Genomic DNA, 27,128 nt, shown 5'->3' with positions numbered 1-27,128 from the left:
CTAATTGTATAAGTTGAATTTGAACCTGCGTGTTTATGAATTGATATATTAATTATGTTTTAGATTATAAGTCATTTTGACTTTAGTTAAAGTTAAATTACTTTGACAAATTTTGTAGACAAATATATTAATATATACAACACCAAATTAGTTTCATTAAATCTATGATTGAATATGTTTTTATAGTATATTTGTCTTGTGTTGAATATATTACTATTCTTTCCTACAAATTTGATTAAACTTGAAACAATTTAACTTTGATCAAAGTCAAAACGATTATAGTCTGAAAGAGAGAGTACCATATATTGATATATCTTTTTTTTTTCAAAATTTCACAGTAACATTTTGGATGACATGGACATGCTATAAAACGAGAAAAGTGTGTAGTGCAAATCATAAATATAGTAAAAGCCTAAAAACTATCATCATTAAGAGTAAACAAATTTATTCCAAGTAAAACTTTTACTCATGTTGAATTTGGTAGTAAAATTTTCATCCTCGGTGATGTGAATAAAATATTAGGTGTCCTTTTAATCCAATAATACTTTTCACGTTTTCACTAGATATATATTGTGCTACATATTTTCACATAAAACGAGAAGACATGACTAATATGTGCACATTAATTTTCCAACGGAGAGGCCTTAAGGGCAGGTTTGGTTGGTGACTAAATTTGCCGCACCTTATAATTAGGCATGTCACAGTTTTAGTATGCGGTGTTTGGTTCATGCCATAAATCTACTTTGCCTAACCATTAGCCTTAGTTACGTGGTTCACATGTCATACATTTTATTTTGTTGTCTAACTTGGCTATAAGCTTAGTTTGTTATTTTGTTTGCCATAAAAGTGGGTTTTGCTCATGCCGTGGCTCTTTCTGCGCTCCGTGCACCTGGCGGTGGCGAACGGATCAGCGGAGGCCCAATGCAAAAACTAGCTCTGCACAAGCTCGGACGGCCTTGTCTCCTTCCTAATAATTCTCTGATTCAGGAATCACTGAATCAGGATACGATACTTCTCCAAGAAAAAAAAGAATCAGCTACGATACCGCGTGCACTGACGTGAACCGGACGATCGAGGCGCGCGATCACCAAATCGTCTTTGACGCTATTAAACCCGCGGATCCCAGCTAATCTTATCCCCATCTCTCGCAGTCGCAGGGCGCTATAAATCTTATCTCCATCGACCGCGTGAAATGTAGCTACCGGCCAATCAACGTCGATAAAAGAAGCGACAAAACAATTTTTACTTTGTACCTCTGGTCGAAAGCCCGTTCTTTTTACATGGATATCATACGGTGGATGGTCAAAGAATCTAAGCCTTTTTTCCCTGACAAAAATTGTGACTGATAGATAGGAACTGATCCACCTAAGGTTGCACCTCTCCATCCATGCACTGCAACTGATATGACTGGTTGGCATTATCTGTCTTTTGTTTCTGCTTCACCTGATTCATTGATGAGGTTTATGCTCCATATCTAAAAGCTAATCTCGAGCCAATGGTATGTAAACATCAGGGGATAAAATTACACTGTTCGTAATCAGGACACCAGGGCGGGACAAGAAGGGTTACTTCACTGAAGAATTTGTCCCGTATATGGCACAATATCGGAACGATAACTAATTACTCTGTTTGCCTTCGTTTTCAGTTTTCAAATCGACTGATAACCTTCCTGCAGAATCAGGGCATTTTAGGGCACATGACAAGAGATGGCAGATTAGAGAGGTTGCACCGCCGGTCTGCCGAAACCGCAAAAGCGAGAGCAAATCAACTAATCTCTTTTTAGCGCAGCTAATCAGCCAATGAAGCACGCACTAGTATGCTAATCGATCGATTAGTAGCCCACTTTGTCAAGTGCAAGTACTGTTTTTCCTGTAAAAAGTACTGTTCGCAAAGACTTGACATGTTTTGTTTGGACATTGGAGCAACTGTATGGGTCTGAACTCTGAAGAGGATTAATTGTTCAGCACAATTGGTATTTTAAGCTTGAACATATTTTAAATCTGCAGTTATTCTAATAAGTAAATTACAGCTACGGTGCACGAACTTAGGTGCAATAGAAACAGGTGTAACAACCTATATAAATTGTTCGCTTCAGACAACAATTTGCTTGCGTAGTCACATGCAAACCAAAGTCAAAATGATCTATATACGCAATCAAAACATGCAGCCAAAATTTACTACCGGATATTCTGATGTTGTGGTTTTAGCTTTAGACATGACAAAAGTTGATGCCTAGAAAAGACACTGTCAAAATATTTATCTCCAGTTAAATAGGACTATAGGTTAGAAATGCCCCTAGCTAGCCCCAATGATCAGACTCTCTTCCTCGATCTCCTTTTTCTCCCTCTTGCAAGCGCACAGCTTGGAAGAGGGCAAACAACGCCTCGGTACCATACTAGGCAATTCGGCTGTGATGGTGTGGTATCAATAGTTCCTTTATTTTATCGGTGATATCTATTGGTTTGTTTATTCATATGCTTATCTGAATAGATTATGAGCAAATAAAAAATATTTCTAAGTAAATTTTTTATATATGCGTCCTTAGCGATAAAAAATAAATGCTATAAAATAAACTACGATGAAAAACTAAACTTTAAAATTAAATTCTTAAATTTAAATTTTGAGTTATAAGCATAAGCATAAAAGAAACAATGAGCCATACAGTTTGTACGTTTTGATGAAATAATCATACGTGTTATATATAAAATTTGGGTTCTCACAATGATAATGATTTCTGCATGGCCTCTCTCTAGCTGCCTTCAGTCATTAAAAAATAACAAAGTTTGCTATACGGGACACCCGTAAAACATGTAATTAGTTAGGGACCATCTCACTCACAGTATAATTTTATGGATTCTCTCTCTAATTCCTCAAAAATAATAAAATTATCATTTTTTACGATGCCCCTATAACATAAACAGGTTCTTACTGTATCGCTCAGCTAATTTCATGCCTTTTGATATCCTTAAGCAAATTTTTCCTTAAAAAAGCGGATCGCAACAGTATTTGAGAAGCTTAGTTTTTTTTAAAAAAAAAAACTGAGAAGCTTACTTCACACGGCCATAGGAATACGCTTTGCATACACGAGATGACGAGAAGACTATTTGTCACGTTACTCACGTACTCCTTCTGTAAAAATAAAATAAAAAAAAATCAACCTAGGAGCGTAGTCTAGATTCGTTCATCTAGGAGGGGTCAGATTCGTTGTTCTAGGAGGATCACATTACATCCCTTTTTAGGTTAAGTTTTTTTTTTTGGACGAAAGGAGTATGACGTAAGCTTGCCAGTATCTATGTAATTTTTTTAGAGTACATCTATGTATATATGTGTTTTTGAAATATCATATAGTGGTGTTCTTTTCTTTTAATGATGAAGATTAAGTTTTTTACGCAAAACGATATAGTATTAACGTATGATTGATTGAGTTTTAATTATTACAAACTTAAAAAATAGATCAATATGATATTTTAAAGCAACTTTTATATAGAAAGTTTTCGCACGAAACACACCGTTTAGCAGTTTGAAAAACGTGCCACGAAAATCTTAATCTTCATCCAACTTTTGTTGGAGAAAATAACAGGAGTGCTATGCTAGCTGCTCAAAGGTCCAGCTAACGTAGCAAGATCATATGACTATGAGACTGTTAAGAAGTAATTTTCAAAAAGAGAGAGAGAGAGAGAGAGACTGTTAAGATGTGTTGATACTTGATGGGCTTTTGAAGTCGGTCCATACAAACAAGGAATAAGTCTATTTTGCCACCCTCAACACATGCTCTTGGTTAAATCTCATCCCTCAACCGCAAAACCGGGTATAACCCGTCCTCTAACTTCTAAAACCGCTACAAATCAGACTCTTAGGATGGTTTTGGAGGCGGTTTCGTCCTACGTGGTAGTTGACTTGCTGAATCATCAAGCGGGACCCACTTGTCAGCGGTCTCCACCTCATCTCTCCTCCTCTTTCTCTTTCATCTTTCTCTTCTCTCACCTTCTATCGACACAGAGGCATCGCGCAGCAACAACGCATTGGGGAGGAGCTCGTCGGCTGGCCGCGTTGCGCCGCACGCGGGGGAGCAGCCTGGCTCGAGCACGCAAAGGAGGCGGGAGGGCGTCGGGGCATCGTCTGAGAGGGGGGAAGAGGGGGGTCGTGGAGGATGAGGCAGCCAACTACGCATGGGGAGGTGGTCATCAGCCGGCCGTGCGCAAGGAAGAGCTCGTCCACCGGCCGCCCGCAGGGAGGATCTCGTCGGCCTACCAAGCGCGGGGAGGGGCACTTCAGCATGGTGGCCACACAGGGAAATTCGTCGATCTTCCACGTCGGCCCGGCTCGAGCGCGCAGAGGAGGTGGGTGGGCGCCGGGGCATTGTCCAAGAGGGGGAAGGAGATGGTCGTGGAGGACGAGGCAGAGGCCGCACAGGCAAACCCCTCCACGTCGACAGCAGCGACGGTCGGCGAGGAGGGGAGGCGTGACCCTCGTGCTCCATCCCGCCGCCGCCTCCGTCAACGCCGGTCGGCGTTATGCACCTGAGAGGAGAGAAAAGTTATAGAGAGAGGAGAAAGGGTAACTAACGTGTGGGCCCTGAACGTGCAGAGATGTAGCCTAGAGGGGGGGTGAATAGGCTTTCCTGAAATTTTCTCAACAAACGCAGCGGTTAAATTGACAGGGCCCGAAACCTCCTGGTGATGAACACCGGAACTTCCTGGCAGTGATGAGCAGCCCGAAACTTCCGGAGTTCTTGAGCCAGAAACTTTCGGGCAACAGACAAAAACGAAATATGAGAAGTATAACAGGTCCTAACTAGTGAAAATCAGGCACAGGGTTGCACAAGATGAAAATCACAAGATACCAGCAGATTCAAACACTGATCAAGCACAAGAGAGACATAGGCGATTTTTTTTTCCAAAGTTCAGATCACACGGATCCTACTCTCCGTTGAGGTGCTCCAAAGAGCCAGGTCTCGATTAACCCCTTGCCTCACTTATGCAAAGATCCTAGAAGAGGTCCACAGCCTTCAACACAACACTTCTAGGTCGTTTTCTAGAATTGAGTGACCACCAAGATCCAACTCACAATTCCTTCTAGAAAAGGCCACAAGTGCAAGTTGCTCTACCTAGGACAACCTCTGAAAACTCAGCACAAGAAACTTTACTCACTTACCTCGTTTCCTTGCGGAGGTGAGAAAAACCTTTACAAACTTTCTCGGGACATCCACAAGATCTTTGGAAGCTCATGGGCGACGCCTAACCGTCTAGGAGAAGATCTCCAAGAGTAATAAGCCCAAGTGACAGCCCACAAGGTATCCAAAGTGCTCAATCAAACCTAATCTTCAAGCCATCTCCAAAACACTCCTACACTCTCGTCTAATCTCTCAATCTCACAAGATAGGCTCTAGATTTGAGTGGAGGAAGCAAAGGAAGCTTGGGAGTGGCTAGAAAACCCTAGAACATGAATGAACAGAAGTGGAATGGCCAAAAGGTGACCTGGGGACGAAATTCATATATATAACGGCTAGGTGATATCATCTAGCCGTTACTCACAAGTTTGAACTAGAAACCTGCCAGGAGGTTCCGGACAAAAGTGCCAGGAACTTCCGGGCAGCACTTAGGAAATTTTTTGCAAATAAACGGTGCCCGGAAGTTCCGGCCAGAACCTCCGGGTAGCCCTCTCTGTCTCGGGGAGAAAATCATTTTTCAAAAATGATTCCAAAAAATCTTTTGACTCATGGATATGACTAAGAGCACTTTGTATACCCTAGAACCACACTTGAAACCCCTCTTAATAGTACGGTTTTTCCTAAACTCAATTTCGAAAGTGAAAAACCTAGTCTAACCACCTTCGATGATTTTTGCACTTAGGAACATTTGAATTGGGGGGGGGGTCTCCTTGCATTCTTAGCCATCCCAACTCGCTTTGGGACTAAACTCCTGTGAATAAACTTGATAAACACGTTAGTCCCCTTTAACCACCTTGTCATTAATCACCAAAACCCACTAGGGGGTTTAAGTGCATGTTCAATCTCCCCCTTTTTGGTGATTGATGACAACATGGTTAAAGCACACAAAAAGATAATAGAATTTAAATTTTGAATGATGAGAGAAGTGTGAAGCTCCTCCTAAAGATATGCATATAATGAAATGAGATGAATACAATATGCATAAAAACAAAGGAAAGCTCAAAAGAAACTTCACACTACCCTCAATCAAATAAGATGCAGAAGTGAGTGCTTGAATGATGAGTGATATGCAAGAAGAAAGACTAGATGACATGGCAATCACTCAAAAAGATGAAAAGAACACATCATCACATCAAAATGCAACATCCATATGGTCTAACTTACTGATAAAAAGGATAATAAAGCATCTAACAGTCATTACATCCAACCATAATAGAATACGATTACATGTCCATATAGAGAGAGATAAAAGAGAGGAAATCTGCCTGGCCGGAACCTCCGGATCACAGGCCCCAGAACTTCCGGCCAAATGACCAGACAACAGTCAAGGCAGCAAAAAGGATTTAAATGACCCCCTTCAATTCACAATTTCTCCCCCTTTGGCATCAAGGCACCAAAAAGGCGAGAAACTATGAAGAGAAGAAGAGGATCACTCATCTCCATCAGAGGGAACAATCTCGGTATCGCCGGAGAGATGAGACTCATCGGACTGAGCAGCGGTGTCACCCTCATCAACATCAATGGGGGCATCCTCAGCAGCTGCCTCGGTGTCACCCTCATCACCATCATCATCATCATCATCATCATCATCATCATCATCAGAATGGGAAGATTCTTCATTGAAGAAGGTGGATGGACCTTCACCGGCAACGTTGCGGGCTGCCTCATAAGCCTCAAATGGATCAACATAGACCTCATCCTCAGAATCATCTGACACTTCTTTCCTAGCCTCTCTTCTATCTTCCTTCTGACGCCTTTCGATCTTCTTCACTTTCTTGGCAGTCTTAGCACACATACAGAAAATTGCCTGAAGTGCCTTCTTGATGGGAGAAAAACTCGAGGAACTTGGTGGGCCACTAGTAGAAGGACCAGCTGAAGTAGAAGGAACAGATCGAGGGACCACTGGAGAAGAGAAAGGTGGAGCACGAGGGCGAAAAGGATTATGGTGCCCATCTTTGATGTAGAATACCCCGGTGACTGTCTCAATCATCTTCATAATGAAAGGAGCATAGATGCAACCCCGCTTAGGCTCAAGAATGGTGTTGGCGATCTCATACCAAATCAATTTCATCACATTGAAGGGAGGCTGATTGTAGCGCATGCGACTGAGAAGATGAGCATGCTTGGATGGCAAAGCAGTAGCATCTCCAACCTTTGGAAGCAAAGACCAATGAAAGATGGAGTACAACACCTTGTAGTTGGGATGCAATCCATGAGTAGATCCCATGCAAGTCCTAGGAGCATCCTTTGCATACATGAACTTGGTCTTGATCATGGGGAGAGATGCTTCACTATGAATGTTGGGCCTATTGAGATCCTCATCATCTAACCCCAACATCTCAGCAAACTATGCCATGGAAATCTTGTGCCTAACACCCTCAGTCAACCACTTCACATAAGGGGTTCCCTTCCTTGTAGTACCAAAGAATGCTGTCGCATAGAACTGTGCAATGACCTCCTCATTCCAATCATACTCCAAGGCAAGAATATCTCCAAGATTCTTGTTGTGGCACACTTGCATCACTTGGTTGAACACTTCATTGTTCTTCTTCCTCATGTAAGCCCAATCAATCCACTTCATCTCAACCACTGGATTTTCTCTAGCCATAATCACTGAATTATACCAATCCAATTGAGTGAAAGTCCTGAAACGAGGATCCTATGACTCCTTAGGCTGAGTCTCTGGATCAATCAAACGGTCCCTTCTGCACTTGGCAAGCTGATGAAGGTAGTTGGACTTGGGTCTTCCAATGTGGTGCATAAGAGTGGTGTCAAATCCAAGAGTCTTGTAGAGCCGAACGGGATTCTCATGAGATCCAACAGGAAAATCATGAGATGCCCTTCCAGCCCCAGAATTGCGACCACCACCTCTCCCACGACCTCTTGTATTAGAAACATCACTTCCTTGACCACTATCAACATCCCGAATCTGAACTGGACGGTTGTTGGATTACCTGGTAAACCTAGGACAAGTACGAGTACTGCTACCACTGCCGCATCAACCACTTTCTCTTTACCCAAACGACCACGAGGAAAACGAATAGGAGGACTCTTATCACCGGACACATCCTGAGAGGCTTTCTGTCTTTTCTCACGAGGCATAGTGCTTACTGCAACAGGAATCAACAAATTGGAGTGCAGTAGTTAGGCAAAATTTGAGAGAATCAAGAATGGCAGGCTGGCTGGACAGCGCCCGGAGGTTCCGGGTGCAAGAACACCGGAACTTCCGGCCGGCAAAAAAGAGGAACAGAGGTTTCAAAAATAGCCAGTGCATGTGAACAAATCCTATAGATCGGTGATCTACAAGGTAGCAGAAACAAGACTATCCAAGTGGTTTTCTCCCTAGGTTCACAGATTTAGAGATCGGGGCAAAAACATGATGAACCAAAAGAGAAGATCAAAAGTGCTACCTTGAGAGAGGAAACTGCGAATCGATCACGGAAAGAACCTCCCAGCCATCAATGTAGATGAATCCACGGAGAATAATCGAATTTGATTGGAGGGAAAAGAAAATCACCACTCGGGGCACTGTAGTGGCGGCTAGGGCTGGCGTCGGGGAGGGAGAAGAATGAGGAGAGAGACTAGGGTTTCTAACTCCCCCTAAGAATATATACTCCCCGACACCCGGAGGTTTCGGACAGGGAGGCCCGGAACTTCCGGCCTGACAGATAAAGGGCAGTCAGGCCCAAAACCATGGTAGAGACAAGGAATCAAAAGGAGGAATAGATGTATATAACTAGCCAACAAGCAATCAATACAAAACTATGGTCGATATACATCACAAGGAGAAGATAAAAACCAAATTTTCGCAATAAAAGGCACACAAAGGAATTTCGCAAAGATTTTCAAAAAGGTTTTTGGATAAAAAGAGGGAATGTTTGAGCTTTATTCCTAGTATCAAGACCATCTTCTACACAAGAAGTGATCTCAAGACACAAAAGCTCATTTTTTTTTAATTTACATTTTAGTGACATATGTTTGGCTATAAATTAGCAAACCACCCATCACCTAATGTTGCGAGAATCTAAGATATTGAGCTCACTCCTAAGCTCGCAAAATCTTTTCTCATCTAAAGGTTTGGTGAAAATGTCGGCTAATTGGCTCTCGGTTCTCACATGGGTAAGGCATATGTCTCCTTTGGTTTCATGATCTCTCAAGAAGTGGTGGCGAATATCTATGTGCTTGGTTCTTGAGTGTTGAACGGGATTGTTGGCTATTTTGATGGTACTCTCATTATCACATAGGAGTGGGATCTTGGTGAAGTTGTAGCCAAAATCTTTTAGGGTTTGTTTCATCCAAAGGAGTTGGGCACAACAAGAACCGGCGGCGACATATTCGGCTTCGGCGGTGGATAGGGCAATGGAATTTTGCTTCTTGGAGGACCAAGAAACAAGGGACCGCCCAAGGAATTGACAAGTCCCGGTTGTGCTTTTTCTATCAACCTTACACTCGGCATAATCCGAATCGGAATAGCCCAAAAGCTCAAAGTCACAACCCTTAGGATACCACAAGCCAATATTAGGAGTATGAACTAAATATCTTAGAATTCTCTTGACGGCAATCAAATGGCACTCTTTAGGCTCCGCTTGAAAGTGAGCACACATGCAAACACTAAGCATGATATCGGGACACACATTGAGCGATATACCTTTTGGAGCGATATACCTTTTGGTCCACACATTTACCATTGTCGTCGAGGTCTAGGTGGCCATTAGTAGGCATAGGAGTCTTGATGGGTTTGGCATCTTCCATCCCAAACTTCTTGAGAATGTCCTTCACGTACTTGGTTTGAGAGATGAAAGTGCCCTCTTGTGCTTGCTTCACTTGTAGCCCGAGGAAGAAGGTCAACTCACCCATCATAGACATCTCGAACCTTTTAGTCATGATACTACTAAATTCTTCACAAAAAGAGGCATTAGTAGAACCAAATATTATGTCATCGACATAAATTTGGCATATGAATAAATCACTCTTAAATTTTTTTAGTGAAGAGAGTAGTATCCGCCTTTCCAATTTCAAAACCATTTTTCAAAAGAAAATCTCGGAGACATTCATACCAAGCTCTAGGGGCTTGTTTGAGCCCGTAGAGCGCCTTGTGGAGCTTGTACACATGGTTTGGCAACTTTGGATCCTCGAACCCCGGTGGTTGCTCCACATAGACCAACTCCGAGATAGGTCTATTGAGAAAGGCACTCTTGACATCCATTTGGAATAACCTGAAATCATGGTGAGCGGCATAGGCTAAAAGGATTCGGATTGACTCAAGGCGAGCAACAGGTGCGAAGGTTTCACCAAAATCGAGACCCTCGACTTGGGTGAACCCTTGCGCAACTAACCGGACTTTGTTCCTTACAACCACTCTATGTTCATCTTGCTTGTTGCGGAAGATCCACTTGGTGCCGATGATATTTTGGTCAGGTCTCTCCAACAACGTCCATACTTGGTTGCGAGTGAAGTTATTCAACTCCTCTTGCATAGCCATCACCCAATCCGTATCACCAAGTGCATCTTCAACCCTGGTTGGTTCCAAAGAAGAGACAAACGAATAGTGTTGACAAAAGTTAGCGACACGAGAACGAGTAGTTATCCCCTTTCTTATGTCACCAAGTATGTTGTCGACGGGATGATCTCTTTGGACAGTGTGATGTATTCTTGGATGGTGCACCGAGGGGACCTGAGCCTGATCAGGATGCTCTACAGTGCCCTCGGCATCAATCCCATCCACAGGCACGCCTTGACTGTCCTCTGCCCGGAACTTCCTGGCAGATGGACCCGGAACTTCCTGGCTTGGGGAGGTCCGGAGGATCCGATCATCTGGTCCCGGAACTTCCGGGTCAACTGACTCTTGACTCGATGTAGGGCTATTGGATGTCGATGACGAAGGTTGATCCCTATCTTCTTGGTCATCCTGCGTCTCGACTGGTCGTATGTCTCCAATAGCCTTAGTACCTATAGCTTGACTTGGATCCACATCACCTACAACATGTACAACAACTTGCTCTCCTTGGGAGCCATTAGATTCGTCAAATGTCACATCCCTTATAACTTCAACAATACCGAAGGTTTTATTGAAGACACGGTAGGCATGTGCATTTGACTCATAGCCAAGTAAGAATCCCTCGTCCACCTTAGGTGAGAACTTAGATGAACGAGGCCTCTTACTCAAAATAAAGCATCTACTCCCAAAGACACGAAAATAGGAAACATTTGGTTTCTTACCACTCAAGAGCTCATATGAAGTTTTCTTTAGAATTTTGTGGAGGTACAGGCAATTGATGGCATGGCATGCGGTGCTCACGGCCTCCGCCCAAAAGATATCCGAAGTCTTGTACTTATCAAGCATTGCTCTTGCGGCTTCAATAAGAGTTCGGTTCTTCCTCTCAACAATGCCATTTTTAGGAGGATCATAAGGGGCGGAGAACTCGTGCTTGATTCCCACTTCATCAAGGAATTCCTCCACTTGTGTGTTCTTGAATTCTCCTCCATTGTCACTTCGTACCCTCTTGATGGTGAGATCATAGAGGTTTTGGGCTTGCTTGGCGAAGCGCTTGAAGACATCTTGAGCCTCACTCTTGTCATAGAGAAAATACACCCAAGTGAAGCGGGAAAAATCATCAACAATGACAAAACCATACTTATTACCTCCAATACTTATGTAAGCCACGGGCCCAAATAAATCCATATGTAAAAGCTCAAGAGGACGTGTTGTAGTTGATGTTCTTGATAGGATGTGGATTCCCAACTTGTTTCCCGGCTTGGCAAGCACTACACACACGATCTTTCTCAAATGTGACATTAGTGAGCCCGAGGATGTGTTCCCCCTTTAGAAGAGTTGCCAAATTCCGCATTCCAACATGGGCTAGTCTACGATGCCATAGCCAACCCATGGAGGATTTAGCAATCAAACAAGTTTCCGGATTCACTCTATCCACATCGAAATCGACAAGATAGAGATCACCCTTTAACTTGCCTTTGAATGCTACGGAGGAGTCATCCCTTCTAAAGACGGTCACATCCTCATCGGTAAACAAGCAATTGTAACCCAACTTACATAATTGAGAAACAGATAATAAATTGTAGCTTAATGAATTGACAAGAAGAATATTAGAGAGAGATTGATTATTGGAGATGGCAATTTTACCTAGACCAATTACCTTTCCTTTACCATCATCTCCAAACACAATATTCTCACGAGTTCCGTTCTCCTTATCAAGACTTGTAAACATACTCCTCTCTCCAGTCATATGATTGGTGCAACCACTGTCCACAACCCAACTTGAACCACCGGAGGAGTATGCCTACAAAAGAAATCAAGCTTGGGATTTAGGAACCCAAACCTGTCTAAGTTTGGGTCCCTTGATGTTAGTTACCAAAGCCTTTGGCACCCACACACAAGTGCGGTACTCATCATTGTAATTCACATTAAAATAAGCAACCACTTTGCCCTCTGAATTTTTGGAAATTACATATGAATCATAGTAAAGACCATCTGGCTGGAACCTCCTGGCATTATGCCCGGAACTTCCGGTCATGTCTTGTGCACGGCCATTGGCCCGAAACTTCCTGGCAAACCGGCCGGAACTTCCCGGTGGGAATTTTTGAGAGACAGAGACTCCCACCCAGAGGTTTCGCCCGGTTTGTCCGGATGTTCCGGGTCCCTGGCAGCTCACAAGACCAGTCACCTCACTTGCTTGTGGAGCTTTACCTTCTCGCACAAACATCAAGCATTCTTTCCCATTTACCATCACACGCTTAGGCACAGGACTTCCACCCGAAAACCCGAGCTCGTGTCCATCCTTGTTAGGATGAGCGGTGATGGTCTTGTAAAGGACATCTTTTGAATGGTATGTCTTCATGCATCCATATTTCACCAAAGTGCTCAACCTTTCATTCTCTTTCTTAAGAGCTTGCATAGCGTCAATATTAGTAGCATAAGAGTTCAAATCAATATCGTAACACCTAGCACAACCATTGCTAGTAAAAGGGTTAGAAGAATTAGAAACCACATTTGGTTGAGAGGTGCTATTCCAAAGAGTGTCAAATTGAACTTCAAGATCTTTATGACTTTTGTCTAAATTAGCAAATTTTTCTTGAAGAGTTTCATTGACATCCCTAAGGCTAGCTAAAGAACCATTAGCCAAATTAAGCTCATTAGCAAGTTGTTTATTTTTAGCACATTCTTTAGCTAAGCTCTCCTCTAAGGCAAGATTTCTTTTCTTCTCAAGAATAAGCAATTCTTCTTGCCTTTCGAGTGATTGTTCTTTACTATCCAAAGCTCTCATTAACTTAGCCAAATGTTGCATAGCGGGTTTGCTAAAGCTCTTAAGCACATCATCTAATTAATTATCACTTTCCTCATCACTAGAATCAACATCAAGAGAAGTTTGAGAGGGCTTTTGAGTCATCACCTTGCGGCCTTGGGCCATGAAGCAAGAGTAGTGGTAGGAGTCGTCGTCATCATCACTCAAGTTGTTGAAGAGACACTCCTTGCTTGAAGAGGATGACTTGAAGGCGACGGTAGCAACACCACCTTCTCCTTCAACCTTGTCTTTTGACTTGGGCTTGGGCTTGACCTCGGGATCTTCTTCATCTCCGGAGTGCCACACTTCCGCCATGTGTGCCTCCGCCACATGAGCACGCTCCGGCTTCTTCTTGCCTCCCTTAGCCTTAGCTTCATTTGACTTGGGACAATCGGCAATGAAGTGGCCATATTCGCCACAATTGAAGCACGCTCTCTTTGATTGCCTCTTTCCCTTGTCATCATCCTTCCTCCCTTTGTCATAGCCACTCTTGCGAAGAAAGTGCTTGAATCTCTTGACAATAAAAGCCATTTCTTCATCTTCACTTTCTTCACAACTTGACTCTTCTTCTTGTTTTGCCTTCAAAGCAACTTCTTGATTTTTTATCATGGCGGCATTATTCACCATTTGTCTCACTTCACGAGCTTCCTCTTCTTGCATCTCATGAGACACAATTCTTCCAAGAATGTCACTTGGGGTGAGTCTCTTGAAGTGTTTCCTTTCCCGTATCATTGATAAAAAAGAGTGGGATTTCTTGGACCAAATGCACGCAGAAGTCTCTTGACCACAAAGTGATTTGTCATGTCCTCACTCCCAAGTCCTTTAATCTTGTTGACAAGAATCATCATCCTATCATACATTTCTTGTGGTGTCTCCTTGACATCCATCACAAATCTTCCAAGCCTTCCTTCCAATAATTCAATCTTGGCCTCACGAACGGCGGGTGATCCCTCATGAGCCAATTGCAAAGTATCCCATATCTCCTTAGCCTCCTCTAGTCCATCAACCTTGTTGAACTCCTCCGGACTCAAGGCGGAGAGAATTGCATTAGAAGCTTGAGCATTGCGGTGGATGAATTGTTCTTGCCCCGAAGTGAGCTCCATGTCATCATGGGGTATATCAATACCTGTACAAACAACTTTCCAAATACTTGGATGCAAAGAGATTAGATGCAACTTCACCTTGTGCTTCCAAGCGTCATAATATGTCCCATCAAATTGAGGAGTATGCCCGGAAGGCATGGAGACGAAGTAGTGAGAGGGAATAGTAAGTTTGCTGTAATCAAAAGGTATAGTAGCTCCCTTGGGTGGTGGAGTTCCCTTGCTGCTTGCTTCATCTTCATTTCCATTTTCCCCATTCTTTCCCCCTAAGTCCAACATCGTGGATCACTCAAAGCGGTGAAGCTTGAATCAAGAGCACCTCGCTCTGATACCAATTGAACGTGCAGAGATGTAGCCTAGAGGGGGGGATGAATAGGCTTTCCTGAAATTTTCTCAACAAACGCAGCGGTTAAATTGACAGGGTCCGGAACCTCCTGGTGATGAACATCGGAACTTCCTGGCAGTGATGAGTAGCCTGGAACTTCCGAAGTTCTTGAGCCAGGAACTTCCGGGCAATAGAGAAAAATGAAATATGAGAAGTATAACAGGTCCTAGCTAGTGAAAATCAGGCACAGGGTTGCACAAGATGAAAATCACAAGATACCAGCAGATTCAAACACTGATCAAGCACAAGAGAGACAAAGGCGATTTTTTTTCCGAAGTTCGGATCACACGGATCCTACTCTCCGTTGAGGTGCTCCAAAGAGCCGGGTCTCGATTAACCCCTTGCCTCACTTATGCAAAGATCCCAGAAGAGGTCCACAGCCTTCAACTCAACACTTCTAGGTCGTTTTCTAGAATTGAGTGACCACCAAGATCCAACTCATAATTCCTTCTAGAAAAGACCACAAGTGCAAGTTGCTCTACCTAGGACAACCTCTGAAAACTCAGCACAAGAAACTTCACTCACTTACCTCGTTTCCTTGCGGAGGTGAGGAAAACCTTCACAAACTTTCTCGGGACATCCACAAGATCTTTGGAAGCTCATGGGCGACGCCTAACCGTCTAGGAGAAGATCTCCAAGAGTAATAAGCCCAAGTGACAGCCCACAAGGTATCCAAAGTGCTCAATCAAACCTAATCTTCAAGCCATCTCCAAAACACTCCTACACTCTCGTCTAATCTCTCAATCTCACAAGATAGGCTCTAGATTTGAGTGGAGGAAGCAAAGGAAGCTTGGGAGTGGCTAGAAAACCCTAGAACATGAATGAACAGAAGTGGAATGGCCAAAAGGTGACCTGGGGACGAAATTCATATATATAACGGCTAGGTGACGTCATCTAGCCGTTACTCACAAGTTTGAACTAGAAACCTGCCAGGAGGTTCCGGGCAAAAGTGCCAGGAACTTCCGGGCAGCACTTAGGAAATTTTTTGCAAATAAACGGTGCCCAAAAGTTCCGGCCAGAACCTCCGGGTAGCCCTCTCTGTCCCGGGGAGAAAATCATTTTTCAAAAATGATTCCAAAAAATCTTTTGACTCATAGATATGACTAAGAGCACTTTGTATACCCTAGAACCACACTTGAAACCCCTCTTAATAGTACGGTTTTTCCTAAACTCAATTTCGAAAGTGAAAAACCTAGTCTAATCACCTTCGATGATTTTTGCACTTAGGAACATTTGAATTGGGGGGGTCTCCTTGCATTCTTAGCCATCACAACTCGCTTTGGGACTAAACTCCTGTGAATAAACTTGATAAACACGTTAGTCCCCTTTAACCACCTTGTCATTAATCACCAAAACCCCCTAGGGGGTTTAAGTGCATCTTCAGGGCCGATATGTATTTTTATTGTTTTATTCACTGACAGGTGGGTCCCGTTTATGTTTGTTTTATTTGAGTACCATGTAAGCGCCACGTTGATGCCACATAGGATGAAGACCAAGTCAACTCGCCACGTAAGTGCCACCGTAGAACAAAATCGCCTCCAAAACCGCTCGAGGAGTTGATTTGCAACTGTTTCGGGAGTTAGGGGACGTGTTATACATGATTTTGTGGTTGAGGGGTGTGATTCAACCGGGTCATGAGTTGAGGGAGGCAAAATGGACTTATTCCTAAAAAATACAAGGCCTGAGCCCATGCGGAATTATCTATGATTGCCACTTCAAGTTGGGACCTACTAGTATGCAACAGCCAGAAAAAGAGAAAGAAGATAATTAGATAAACATGACGTTGACAGATGGATTCAAATAGTTTTTTCTTTGCTGATTCAGCACTGATATTGCTGATGTGACACCGTGTTATGTTAGCATACGACTTGCAGAGTTTGCAATACTCCAAAAACCAGTTTAGCATCAATAGGATTATTAGTTGCAAGGATTTAATCTGGCTTTTACGGCCGAAATAGACATTTGAGGTTTAGTTCGGGAAACTGAGCTCGCACAGTATCATCCTCCAAATAATACAGCAAGGTACAGCGAACGGCTTGGTGCAGTGATGCTGTCAGTCTTGCGTGTGCTGCGCCGTGCGAGCATGGGCTGCCTGAGGTTGCAAACGCGAGCCAGGCAGCCAGCACAGCACCATCAGCCGCGTCACTCCAGCTACAGAAAAATATCGTACTCCGTCAGAATCTTGGCCCGCTGCGTTATTATTTATAATCTGCTAATTAAGAAACAAGTGGTACTAACCATTCAAACCCCATCATCCATTGTTGCCCCCCTAATGATCCCATCCACGCCCATCATCCAAGCGTGCAAGCCAGAAACGGTAGGCAGCAGTTGGGCCAATGCATTAAACAAAGGAGCCATCCGCTGTGGACGTGATCATGCCGTGGATCATCCTAGCACCAGCAAGCAAACGCCTTTTTTTTCTAGATTCTCCTTGGAATGAAGGCCGGAATCCGAGCCGTCCATCCCTCGATCCAACGGCGCAAAATCGATGGCTACCAACAAACAGCTCACGTTAGCTGCCTCCCCTGGGAACCCCCCTGGGAATGGGATCGATCCGGCGACCCGGAAAAGGCGCCGATTCTGACGCCGAAAGGCGGGCGGCCCTGCAGCTGAGCCGAAACGAGGCTCGGCTACGCCGTGCGCCGCCTCGCCGCCGTCGCCGCGAGCGGAATTTCTTTCCGGTCGATCGCGTTTGGGATTTGGGGATCTCTTTACGCGAAGTCTTGTGGTAGGCTCATCGGCGGTTGATTGGAGCTGGAGTCGCCGAGCCCTTTTGGGTCCAATCCAGATATATATACTTGCCTTTCTGAAAAGGCACGGGCCGTGACCAATGCGGTTGTGTGGATGTTTCTTTACCTCCTGGGGCCGGGCAGATTGATCGATCGATGTTCTCTCACGTCCGGACCACAGGTTTTGCGATGGAAAATGGTCACTCTCTCGGTGCTTTACTTCGCTACTTCAAGGGTTTTTAATTGGTAGTGATGGTGGTTGGTTTACGTATGTTTCATGTGATGGTCTTGTACAGTTGTGCATACCTTCAACACTATCTTTATATACTTTGAGCACACATCAACGCTCACTCCTTATAGCAATATGTATAATATGTATGTACTTTCTAACGGACCATACTGATATAATTAAGAATTGAGTGGATGAATTGAAGATAAAGTATTGATTCCTATCACGATTACTTACAGCGGACGCCGGACGAACTCCTACACATGGCGAAAAGGGGATATAAAGAGGATGACTACGCTTTTAAGTACATAGTGCCTGTTTTGATCCCCTGATAAAATTTTACATTCTGTCACATCGAATGTTTGGACACATGTATGGAGTATTAAATATAAAAAAAATAACTAATTACACAGTTTGTGTGTAAATTGCGAGACGAATCTTTTAAGCCTAATTGCGCTATGATTTGACAATGCAGTGCTACATTAAACTACCTTGTGGGAACATTTTCGCACTGCATGGTAAGAAGTCGCGAACAGTGGGAAAGCAACAGGATGGAAGGGATTGAGAGCCCTCGGACACCCCTACAAGTCGAGAACGACAAATATGAAGAAGGAAACTTTAAATTTTTAATATAAAAGGTGATCTGTTGGAGCTGATTTTTAACCATTTATCCAAAAATCTTGTACATGTATTATCTTATTGGGAAAAAAAGGTAATACAGTTTAGCATAAGAAGAAGAAATTAGGAATGATTATAGTGTTGCCAGGTAGGGCAATGGATAATAACAAGAGGGAGAAAAGTATAGAAGCTTACTCCCTCCGGTTTTATTTTAATTGACGTTTTGGACAATGACACGGTCTACAAAATATACCTTTGACATTATTTTTCTATTATAATATACACAAGAAATAAATGCATGTTTATTTTTATTATAGTGTTTTGAAAGACAAATCTATATATGTTGTTCTAGTTTCTTTAAACTAAATATTTTTGAAGTTATTGATGGTCATAGTTATTGAAGTTTGACTTTAACTTTATCCAAAACGTTAATTATTATAGAACCGGAGGGAGTAGGTTTTACTCCCTCTGTCCCATAGTATAAGGGATTTTGGAGGATGTGATATTTCTGTCCGGATTTATAGTTCTATGGAATATCACATCCCTTTAAAATCTCTTATATTATAAAACGGAGAGAGTAGGAGGGATCAAAATTGCAGCAGACCAGCACTATTACATAGAGTCTCTCTAACAACAGTACAATTAAGTCCGCTACAAACTAATGAACGATAGTTACTGTGAAGCTCCTTTTGAACTGTCATATGTTACTGTAGCAATATAGTCCGAATAATTAGAGTCGAGAGCTTTTGCCACCTCTCGCATCCGACTGTTCTCCGTTGCATTTTCATGTAGAAGATCTCATTCCGGTTTAGGAAGAAAAAAAAGCCATAGTTGGAAAAAAGTGCATTTTAGATCCGGGTCATAGATTTGTTCTTTCTTTTTTATAGAATAGTAAGGGCATGTTTGGATTGATGCCCTACAAAAATTTTGGTAGTGCTAAATCTTGGACAAGTTTTGGTACTACTAAAATTTTTGGTAGGGTAGAGTTGAAAATGTTTATTTGGATTGAAGTCAAAATTTACCCATAAGAGATAAGTTTATAGGCAAAGCCAAATTTATAGCATAGGTAGAGTTTTAGCAGAGGTGTTTGGTTTGCAATCCTACCAAAATTTTGATAGGACAAATTTTGGTAGGGTAGCAATTTAAATTGGCCCTAACTCTCGGCGACAGCTACAAAGAGGCCATATACAAATTTTCGAGATACGCAATACGGCGATTTTCCATTGCAAGGGGGCGCAACTCTAGCATAATCCGGACGAACACTTGCCTCCACACAGAGCGAACCAAATGCACGGGTTAAGTAGTACCAGTACGACGTGTCCATCCCGTTCAACACTTGCCCCCCGCTCTGACCGCCGCTGCCGCCAAGGCGACCCGGTCGGCGGTCTCCCCTGCTCGCCGCTTGTTTATTCCTCGCAGTCCGCGCTCCCTCCTCCCGGTAAACAAACGACTCCTGCAGCCTGCAGGCTACTCCTACCGCTACATCAACCGAGGAAAAACGTCTGTCGCATGTGGTGTGTGTGCATTAATAAAAAAAAATACTATTTATAATATTCGTAAGTAAATTGTACTCCCTCCGTCTCAAAATAAGTACAGTTTTACACTATTCATGTTCAACGTTTGACCGTCCATCTTATTTGAAAATTTTTTATGATTAGTATTTTTATTGCTATTAGATAATAAAACATGAATAGTACTTTATGTGTGACTAAATGTTTTTAATTTTTTCACAAATTTTTTAAATAAGACGGACGGTCAAACGTTGAACGTGAATAGTGCAAAACTGCACTTATTATAGGACGGAGGTAGTAACATAAATTTATTAAACCTAATTAATTTTTTATTAGCACATGTTTACTATAGCATCATATTGTCAAATCATGGAGCAATTATGATTAAAATATTTCTCGTAAATTAGTCGCAATCTATGTAATTGGAGTAGTTACTTCCTTCATCCCACAATACTTGTCTTTCTAGCATTCAAAAGTTGTCCCAAAATATTATCACTTGAAAGTAGTACTTGCCACATTAACCACTTCTAATTCAAATTTCTTCTCATTATACTCCCAACCACCATCTTACATCCAACTATACTCCCTCCGTCTTTTAAAAAAAAGTAAACTCTGGCTATGCTTTTTTTTACGGAGGGAGCACATTAGTTACTAAAGGATATTATAGTCTTTTTCTCTTAATCTTAGTATATGCTAAACAACCTAGAATTATATGTATTTTGCTACGGAGGGGGTATATTTTTTAACTTATGGGTGTATTTAGTTCACGCCAAAATTGTAAGTTTGATTGAAATTTGAACGATGTGACGGGAAAGTTGGAAGGTGTGTGTAGGAAAGTTTTGATGTGATGGAAAAGTTGGAAGTTTAAAAAAAAAGTTTGGAACTAAACTCAGCCTATATTTAATACTCCCTCTGTCCCATAATATAAGGGACTTTGAGTTTTTTTTCATTGTTTGACCACTCGTCTTATTCAAAAATTTGTGCAAATATAAAAAACGAAAAGTTGTGCTTAAGTGCTTTGGATAATAAAGTAAGTCAAAAAAAATAATTCTAAATTTTTTTGAATAAGACGAGTGGTCAAACAGCACCAGCAAAAACTTAAAATCCCTTGTATTATGAAACGGAGGGAGTACTTTGGTATATGTGTTCAGACGTTCGATGTGACGGGATGTAAAATTTTAACGTGGATCTAAACAGACGATCAAACAACATCGACGAGGAGTAAGGCCCTGTTTAGATGGGACTAAAACTTTTAAGTCCCTATCACATCGGATGTTTGAAAATTAATTATAAATATTAAACGTAGACTATTAATAAAACCCATCCATAATCTTGGACTAATTTGCGAGACGAATCTAATGAGCCTAATTAATCCATGATTAGCCTATGTGATGCTACAGTAAACATTCTCTAATTATAGATTAATTAGGCTTAAAAAATTTGTCTCGTGATTTAGCTTTTATTTATGTAATTAGTTTTGTAAGTAGTCTATATTTAATACTCTAAATTAGTGTTTAAAGACAGGGAGACAGGGACTAGTCCCTGATGTAAACACCACCTGAAACAACGACCGCTACGCTAGGTCCATGGTCGTGGCAACGGCAGCGCGTCGGGAGACGAGCTGAGCAAGCGAGACACGAGACCATCGGCGGCCACGCTCTTACACGCCATCAACCGCGAGACACGACTCACACGAGACTCCCCACCCATCCTCCTCCGTGCGCGCTGGAGGAGGTGGAGGTGGAGGTGGTGGTGTCCGCTGCCCCCCGCAATAAATAAGCCTACCTCCATGTTCCCACCCCCCTCTCTCTCTCTTCTCCGTCTCGCCTCGTCACCTCACCTCGGCATCACCCAGGTGGGAGGGGGTCCGCCTTGACTTTTCGTGTTCGGGTTTGGGTTTGAGTGCCGCATCTGCAAGCTTGTGCGAGGGGGGAATCTCTCTTCCTTGCTGTGGTGGCGGCGGGCGGGAGGGCGGCGTTGATTTCGTTGGGGTTTGCGTTGCGTGCGGAGGACGGGGTTGTGTTTGTGTGTGTGTTTGTGCTGATTTGGGCATTGGTGTTGGTGGTGGAGGAGGATGGGGAACTGCGTGGCGAGGAGCGGGACGGCGGTGGATGCGGGTGGTGATGGAGGGGAGGATGGGAAGAGGCGGAGGAGGAGGTGGAAGGCGCCGCGGGAAGATCAGCTCGGGATGGTGCCCGGCCGGATCTTCTCCAACGACGGCCGCAGCCGGACGGCGACGGTGTACACGCAGCAAGGGCGCAAGGGGATCAACCAGGACGCCATGCTCGTCTGGGATGTAAGTGGAAGGTTTCTCGGCTCTCTCTCTCTATCTCTCTCCCCCTATCTAATTCCCGCTTTTCTCGGCGCGATTGGCTGACTTCTCGTTTGATTGATCGTGAATGGCAGGGGTTCGGCGGCGAGGACGACGGCGTGCTGTGCGGGGTGTTCGACGGGCACGGGCCGCACGGGCACGTGGTGGCGCGGAGGGTCCGCGACTCGCTGCCGCTGAGGCTCATGTCCGCGGCGCGCGACAGCGGGGCGGACATGCCGGCCGCCGCATGGAGGAAGGCCTTCGCGCGCGCCTACAAGGCCATGGACAAGGACCTCCGGTCGCACCCTTCCCTCGATTGCTTCTGCAGCGGAAGCACTGCCGTCACCGTCCTCAAGCTCGTACGTGCCGTGGACACCGGACATGACACGCATCTCCTGTCCATCACCCCCCCGTCCTCTCAAAAATGTCAAATCGAATCTGCCTACTATGCGTCTACGCACGGCGGCTCACGGGGCGATTTCTGCATGCAGGGCTCGGATCTCTACATGGCCAACATTGGGGACTCGCGCGCCGTGCTCGGCTCCAGGGAGGCCACCGGCGGCGGCATGGTCGCCGTGCAGCTCACCGTTGATCTCAAGCCGGATGTCCCCAGTATGCCACTCCCCTGCTTCCACTCACCCGCTAATCGTGTTAGGAGGTCGTGCTCTTGCGCTTATGGTGCTGGTTGTGATTTCAGGCGAAGCGGAGAGGATCAAGAAGTGCAGGGGCAGGGTGTTCGCGCTGCAGGACGAGCCGGAGGTGCCAAGGGTCTGGCTGCCGTTCGACGACGCGCCGGGCCTCGCGATGGCGCGAGCGTTCGGGGACTTCTGCCTGAAAGATTACGGGGTCATCTCGGTGCCGGAATTCTTCCACTGGTCTCTCACAGAAAAGGACCAGTTCGTCATTCTTGCATCGGATGGGGTAATTTGCTCGAACCTATCACTTGAACAGATAATTCATTGTTCTCTGTTTGGTTGTTGGATATTTGCCCGTGCAGCGAATGAGTATCTCTGTCCCTGCAAAATCCTACTTTCTTTCCGCTGGAATTAGATTAGTTGCGATGTAGTGTCAATCTGTCACACTTTCGCATTCCACATGTTGTTAGTTGCACATGGCGGGCCTAGCGTATCCATGACATCTCGTGCATTTCTTTAGAAGCTAAAAGAGACGTGATTAACATATCCACGAATGGTTTAGGCTTTTGACTTCAAACCGCTGTATCTTTCAGGATTTATTTCTAAAACTATCATGATTGCAGGTGAAATAATTTAAGTATCCTCCATTTGTGCCTTTTGTGACTGCGGCATAAATAATGATTAGCCAGCTTAACAGTCTTCTTTGCTGCATGCCTGCATCGTCACCCACTTTTTGTTATCAGCTGTACTCAAACTGTTAAATCTTATCCTTATTCAACTTGACTCGGTTGATTGATTTAATTGTTGTTGATGAGATCATGTGCACCTTTCAACTGTAGCAGTTAGAAGTGAGCACATTAAGCTAATGGCATATGGAGTAGCCAATAAAATTAGGAAGTCCTAATGGTCAATAACTTGTTTTCCTGTCAATAGTCTACCCATCTGAATAATGTGGGTATTCTACCAGACAAACCCAAACTACTTTGGGGGAAATTACACGATAGATCCCAGTTCACTTCAATTCCACGAAAATGTCATAATACCTAGAATATACCACACTGTTGACTTTCACTTAACTCCATCATCTTCACCTCTCCTCTTGTTCATCCACATGTTGTCATCTTTCTTCATCGATGCATCATGTGCCTGCTGACTGGTCCACACCGCCTCACCCTGCGGATAAAACGTGACCCAACCAGTAATGCTCCTTTCCTTATCGTGATCGCATACTAGTACCTCGTGTCACCAATCATGACTGCGCTAGGGCATTGACAGGCCACACCGCTGTGACCATGACTGTTCACAATATTGCCAACACCTTTGTCTAGTGTCTACGTGCAGCCACCTGCATCCACAACAATCTTTTGCTACAGTTCAAGAAAAAAGTGCACTGAAAATGCAGCGTGTTGGAAGATGGGGTTTTTTTTGGGGGGGGGGGGGGGGGGGTGGGGCGCAGAGCAGCAACATAAAAGGGGAGCATGGGCGATGCAGGGCTGGCAGTGCTCATTTTGTTTAGTGGTTGTGGTAGCGTCATTGCTAAGAACAGATGAGATGATAACATAGGGTGCTGGTCAGCAACAATAGTAATGGAGGGTGGACACAATTAGCTGCTATCCATTAAATTCAGCACCAATAGTAATGGAGTATCTTTTTTTTCTGGTATTAAAATGAACTGGGTTTTTTTTTTGTGATATATACCAAAACTGAATCATTCAGTGGTATAGTAGGACATCCTACTTTTGCTTAAATGTTTCACCAATTAATTTCTGCCACTTTGTAATGGAGTGGCTTTAAGCTTGTCATTTGTCAATCACTTGAAGTGGATGGTTTTCCTTTCTTTTTTGAGCATTAGGTGGGAATCACGTATGTTCAATTTTTTTACTATTAGGGGGATTGAATTTGGTGACACTCAATAGGTAGTACCAAATTAAGGCCTATATGTATTGACTTTATAAACTAGCGGTGTCATGCATGATCATATAGCATGAAGACTGGTTAGTGTATCTTAAAGGTCACTGCTATAGAGTGGCAATCTGTCAGTATGAAAGAGCTGTGCAGACTATTGCATTGTGGTTTAATATAGTTTAGGTAGTCCATATCTAATCAAACAGAGCCTTATTCTGTTACACATATTACTTTACTTCAGCTGCAACTTCTTGGTCTTTTCCCTCCTAGTCTCCTGGGCTGACAACTTCTATTGACAAGTGAATGTGTGCACTGTGCAAATCAACTTTCCTTTTCATTTTTATGTCAATTTTAATACTGTTGTTATGTGTGTTATGTACTTGTCAAGGTTATATTCTGAGAAAACTTATAATTAGTAACCATCTATCAAAAGTTTCTATCCTTGAATGTACTATCTAATGTATACTGCCAAAAAGTGATGTTTGAACTTTTTAACCTATTATGAAATGGTTGCAATTGGCGAGGAAAGATGTCCATTTTACCCATGTAATAATGGTATCTAGTATCACGCAAAATGATTTTATAAGAAGAAAATAGTTAGGTCGATGTCAATCACTGTCTACCAAGTTGATATTGCAGCTGTGCCAGAGGAGAGCAAGCTTCTTTAGTTCCTTTTTGTATTGAATGTAGTTTGAAAAGTCGAAAGACTTTAGTTTGGAATCTGGAAAAGAACAGATAAGTTACTTGGTCTGCTTATTCATGCCATAGAAGCTCTCAATTTGTCATTGTCTTTTCATGTATGTCATATATCCCTTGTTTGCATGTATAGTTCTTACTGAAGTTACACAAGCTATGCACATACTTGGCTGCCTTTGTAGAGTTTGCACTAACAAAAATCTTGCAGGTATGGGATGTCCTCAGCAATCAAGAGGCTGTTGATATAGTGTCCGCGTCCCCAAGCAGATCAAAGGCTGCAAAATCCCTTGTTGAGGCAGCCACTCGTGAATGGAAAACCAAATATCCAACATCCAAAATCGATGATTGCGCGGTTGTTTGCTTATATTTGGATGGAAAAATGGACCATGAGCGTGACTCAACTGCCTCATTGGACAACATCAGTATTGAAGAGGGTTCAGTTGCAGATCCTAATGAACCTCAGGAGCAGGAGCCCACCTTAACTCGGAATTTCACAGTTAGGACAGTTGCAGGCAGCACGCAAGAGAAGACCTTAGCAGGGGTGGATGCGAGGATTGCTGGTGTAGCGAACGACCAAAATTGGTCAGGTCTCGATGGAGTGACACGGGTAAACTCACTTGTTCAGCTTCCTAGGTTTTCTGAAGAGAGGGCAATTGGCTGAGCTGCCCATCTTATATTTACCCCCGTTATTTTCACCTATTGTTCTGAATTTTAGCGTAGTTGTTCTAGAGAAAGGTAGATGTGGGACGATCTTGTGATTTGGTGCGGTACTTGGCAAGCGTTTCAGCCACTATGCATAGAAGTCGAGTTGCACGTTTTAGCCCAACAAAACTGCACATTGCATAGGACAGAGGCTCTCTTTTCACCCATCTTGAGGCATGTCAACTCCATACCTCGAAGATGAAGCACAAAAGAGCAGGCCATTGCTCCAAATCTGCAATTTTGCTGGGTTAAAACTAACAAAAGACGACGCCAAACACAGTGGCTAAACGCACGCCAGGCCCCAGTCACCCCTGGGATGATATTGTCGGGTGACCTGTAAATTCTCCACCGGCGCTTGCTTTGCTTTTGTAGAGAGGTGATGTCCAGACCATTTTCTCCGCTGCATGCTTAGCTTTTGTTGACACAGGGCGGTGCGCTCTGTCGATGTCGGATTGCCAATCTTTGCCCCCTTTGTTTTGTTCGCGGTCTGTGCCCTTGCTTTTACTCTCCTGGAGCCATCATGCCACCGAGAAAAATGGCAGTCTCAATACTTTTAGGCCCCCTTTGATTCCAAGGGAATTCATAAATTTTAGATGATTTTATTTCTATAGGAATTTTTTCTACAAAGCCCTTTAAATGAAAGAAATGAACCCTATGGAATCCTATGAAATTCCTATGGAATGTCTCTTCCTATACAAGTTTTTCCTATACAAGTTTTGGGGGAATTTTAACAAGAGGTAGAACCTCATGGAAAAAATTCTTTGAGTCTTTATCTCTTCTTAAATTCCTGTGTTTTTTCTGTGGTCCAATCAAACGATCATTCCTACGTTTTTCCTA

At 43.4% G+C, this 27,128-nt stretch overlaps 1 protein-coding gene and 1 long non-coding RNA gene across 3 annotated transcripts; one reads left to right on the top strand and one right to left on the bottom strand.

The window, feature by feature from the left end:
• Positions 1-16,838: 16,838 nt before the first annotated feature.
• Positions 16,839-17,724, bottom strand: LOC136357384 (uncharacterized). The gene is made up of 2 exons (XR_010742723.1): positions 17,194-17,724; positions 16,839-17,106 (listed from the first exon to the last, which is right to left on the bottom strand). It is a non-coding gene; the product is annotated as an uncharacterized lncRNA (long non-coding RNA).
• Positions 17,725-21,634: 3,910 nt separating this feature from the next.
• Positions 21,635-26,822, top strand: LOC4343629 (probable protein phosphatase 2C 64). Of its 2 annotated transcripts, XM_066311987.1 has the most exons (6): positions 21,846-21,897; positions 22,116-22,338; positions 22,449-22,712; positions 22,845-22,965; positions 23,051-23,274; positions 25,798-26,750. In XM_066311987.1, exons 2-6 carry the CDS (start codon positions 22,117-22,119, stop codon positions 26,248-26,250), a joined length of 1,284 nt encoding a protein of 427 aa, XP_066168084.1. In that variant the 5' UTR covers positions 21,846-21,897; position 22,116; the 3' UTR covers positions 26,251-26,750. The 2 variants fall into 2 exon arrangements, with proteins under 2 accessions (NP_001409140.1, XP_066168084.1); NM_001422211.1 differs by having other exon boundaries at positions 21,635-22,338; positions 25,798-26,822.
• Positions 26,823-27,128: the final 306 nt, after the last annotated feature.

The sequence above is a fragment of the Oryza sativa genome, chromosome 7 (genome assembly GCF_034140825.1).
Source record: "Oryza sativa Japonica Group chromosome 7, ASM3414082v1".
In the NCBI taxonomy this organism is placed as follows: Eukaryota; Viridiplantae; Streptophyta; class Magnoliopsida; order Poales; family Poaceae; genus Oryza; species Oryza sativa.
This window is presented reverse-complemented; position numbering and strand designations above follow the sequence as displayed.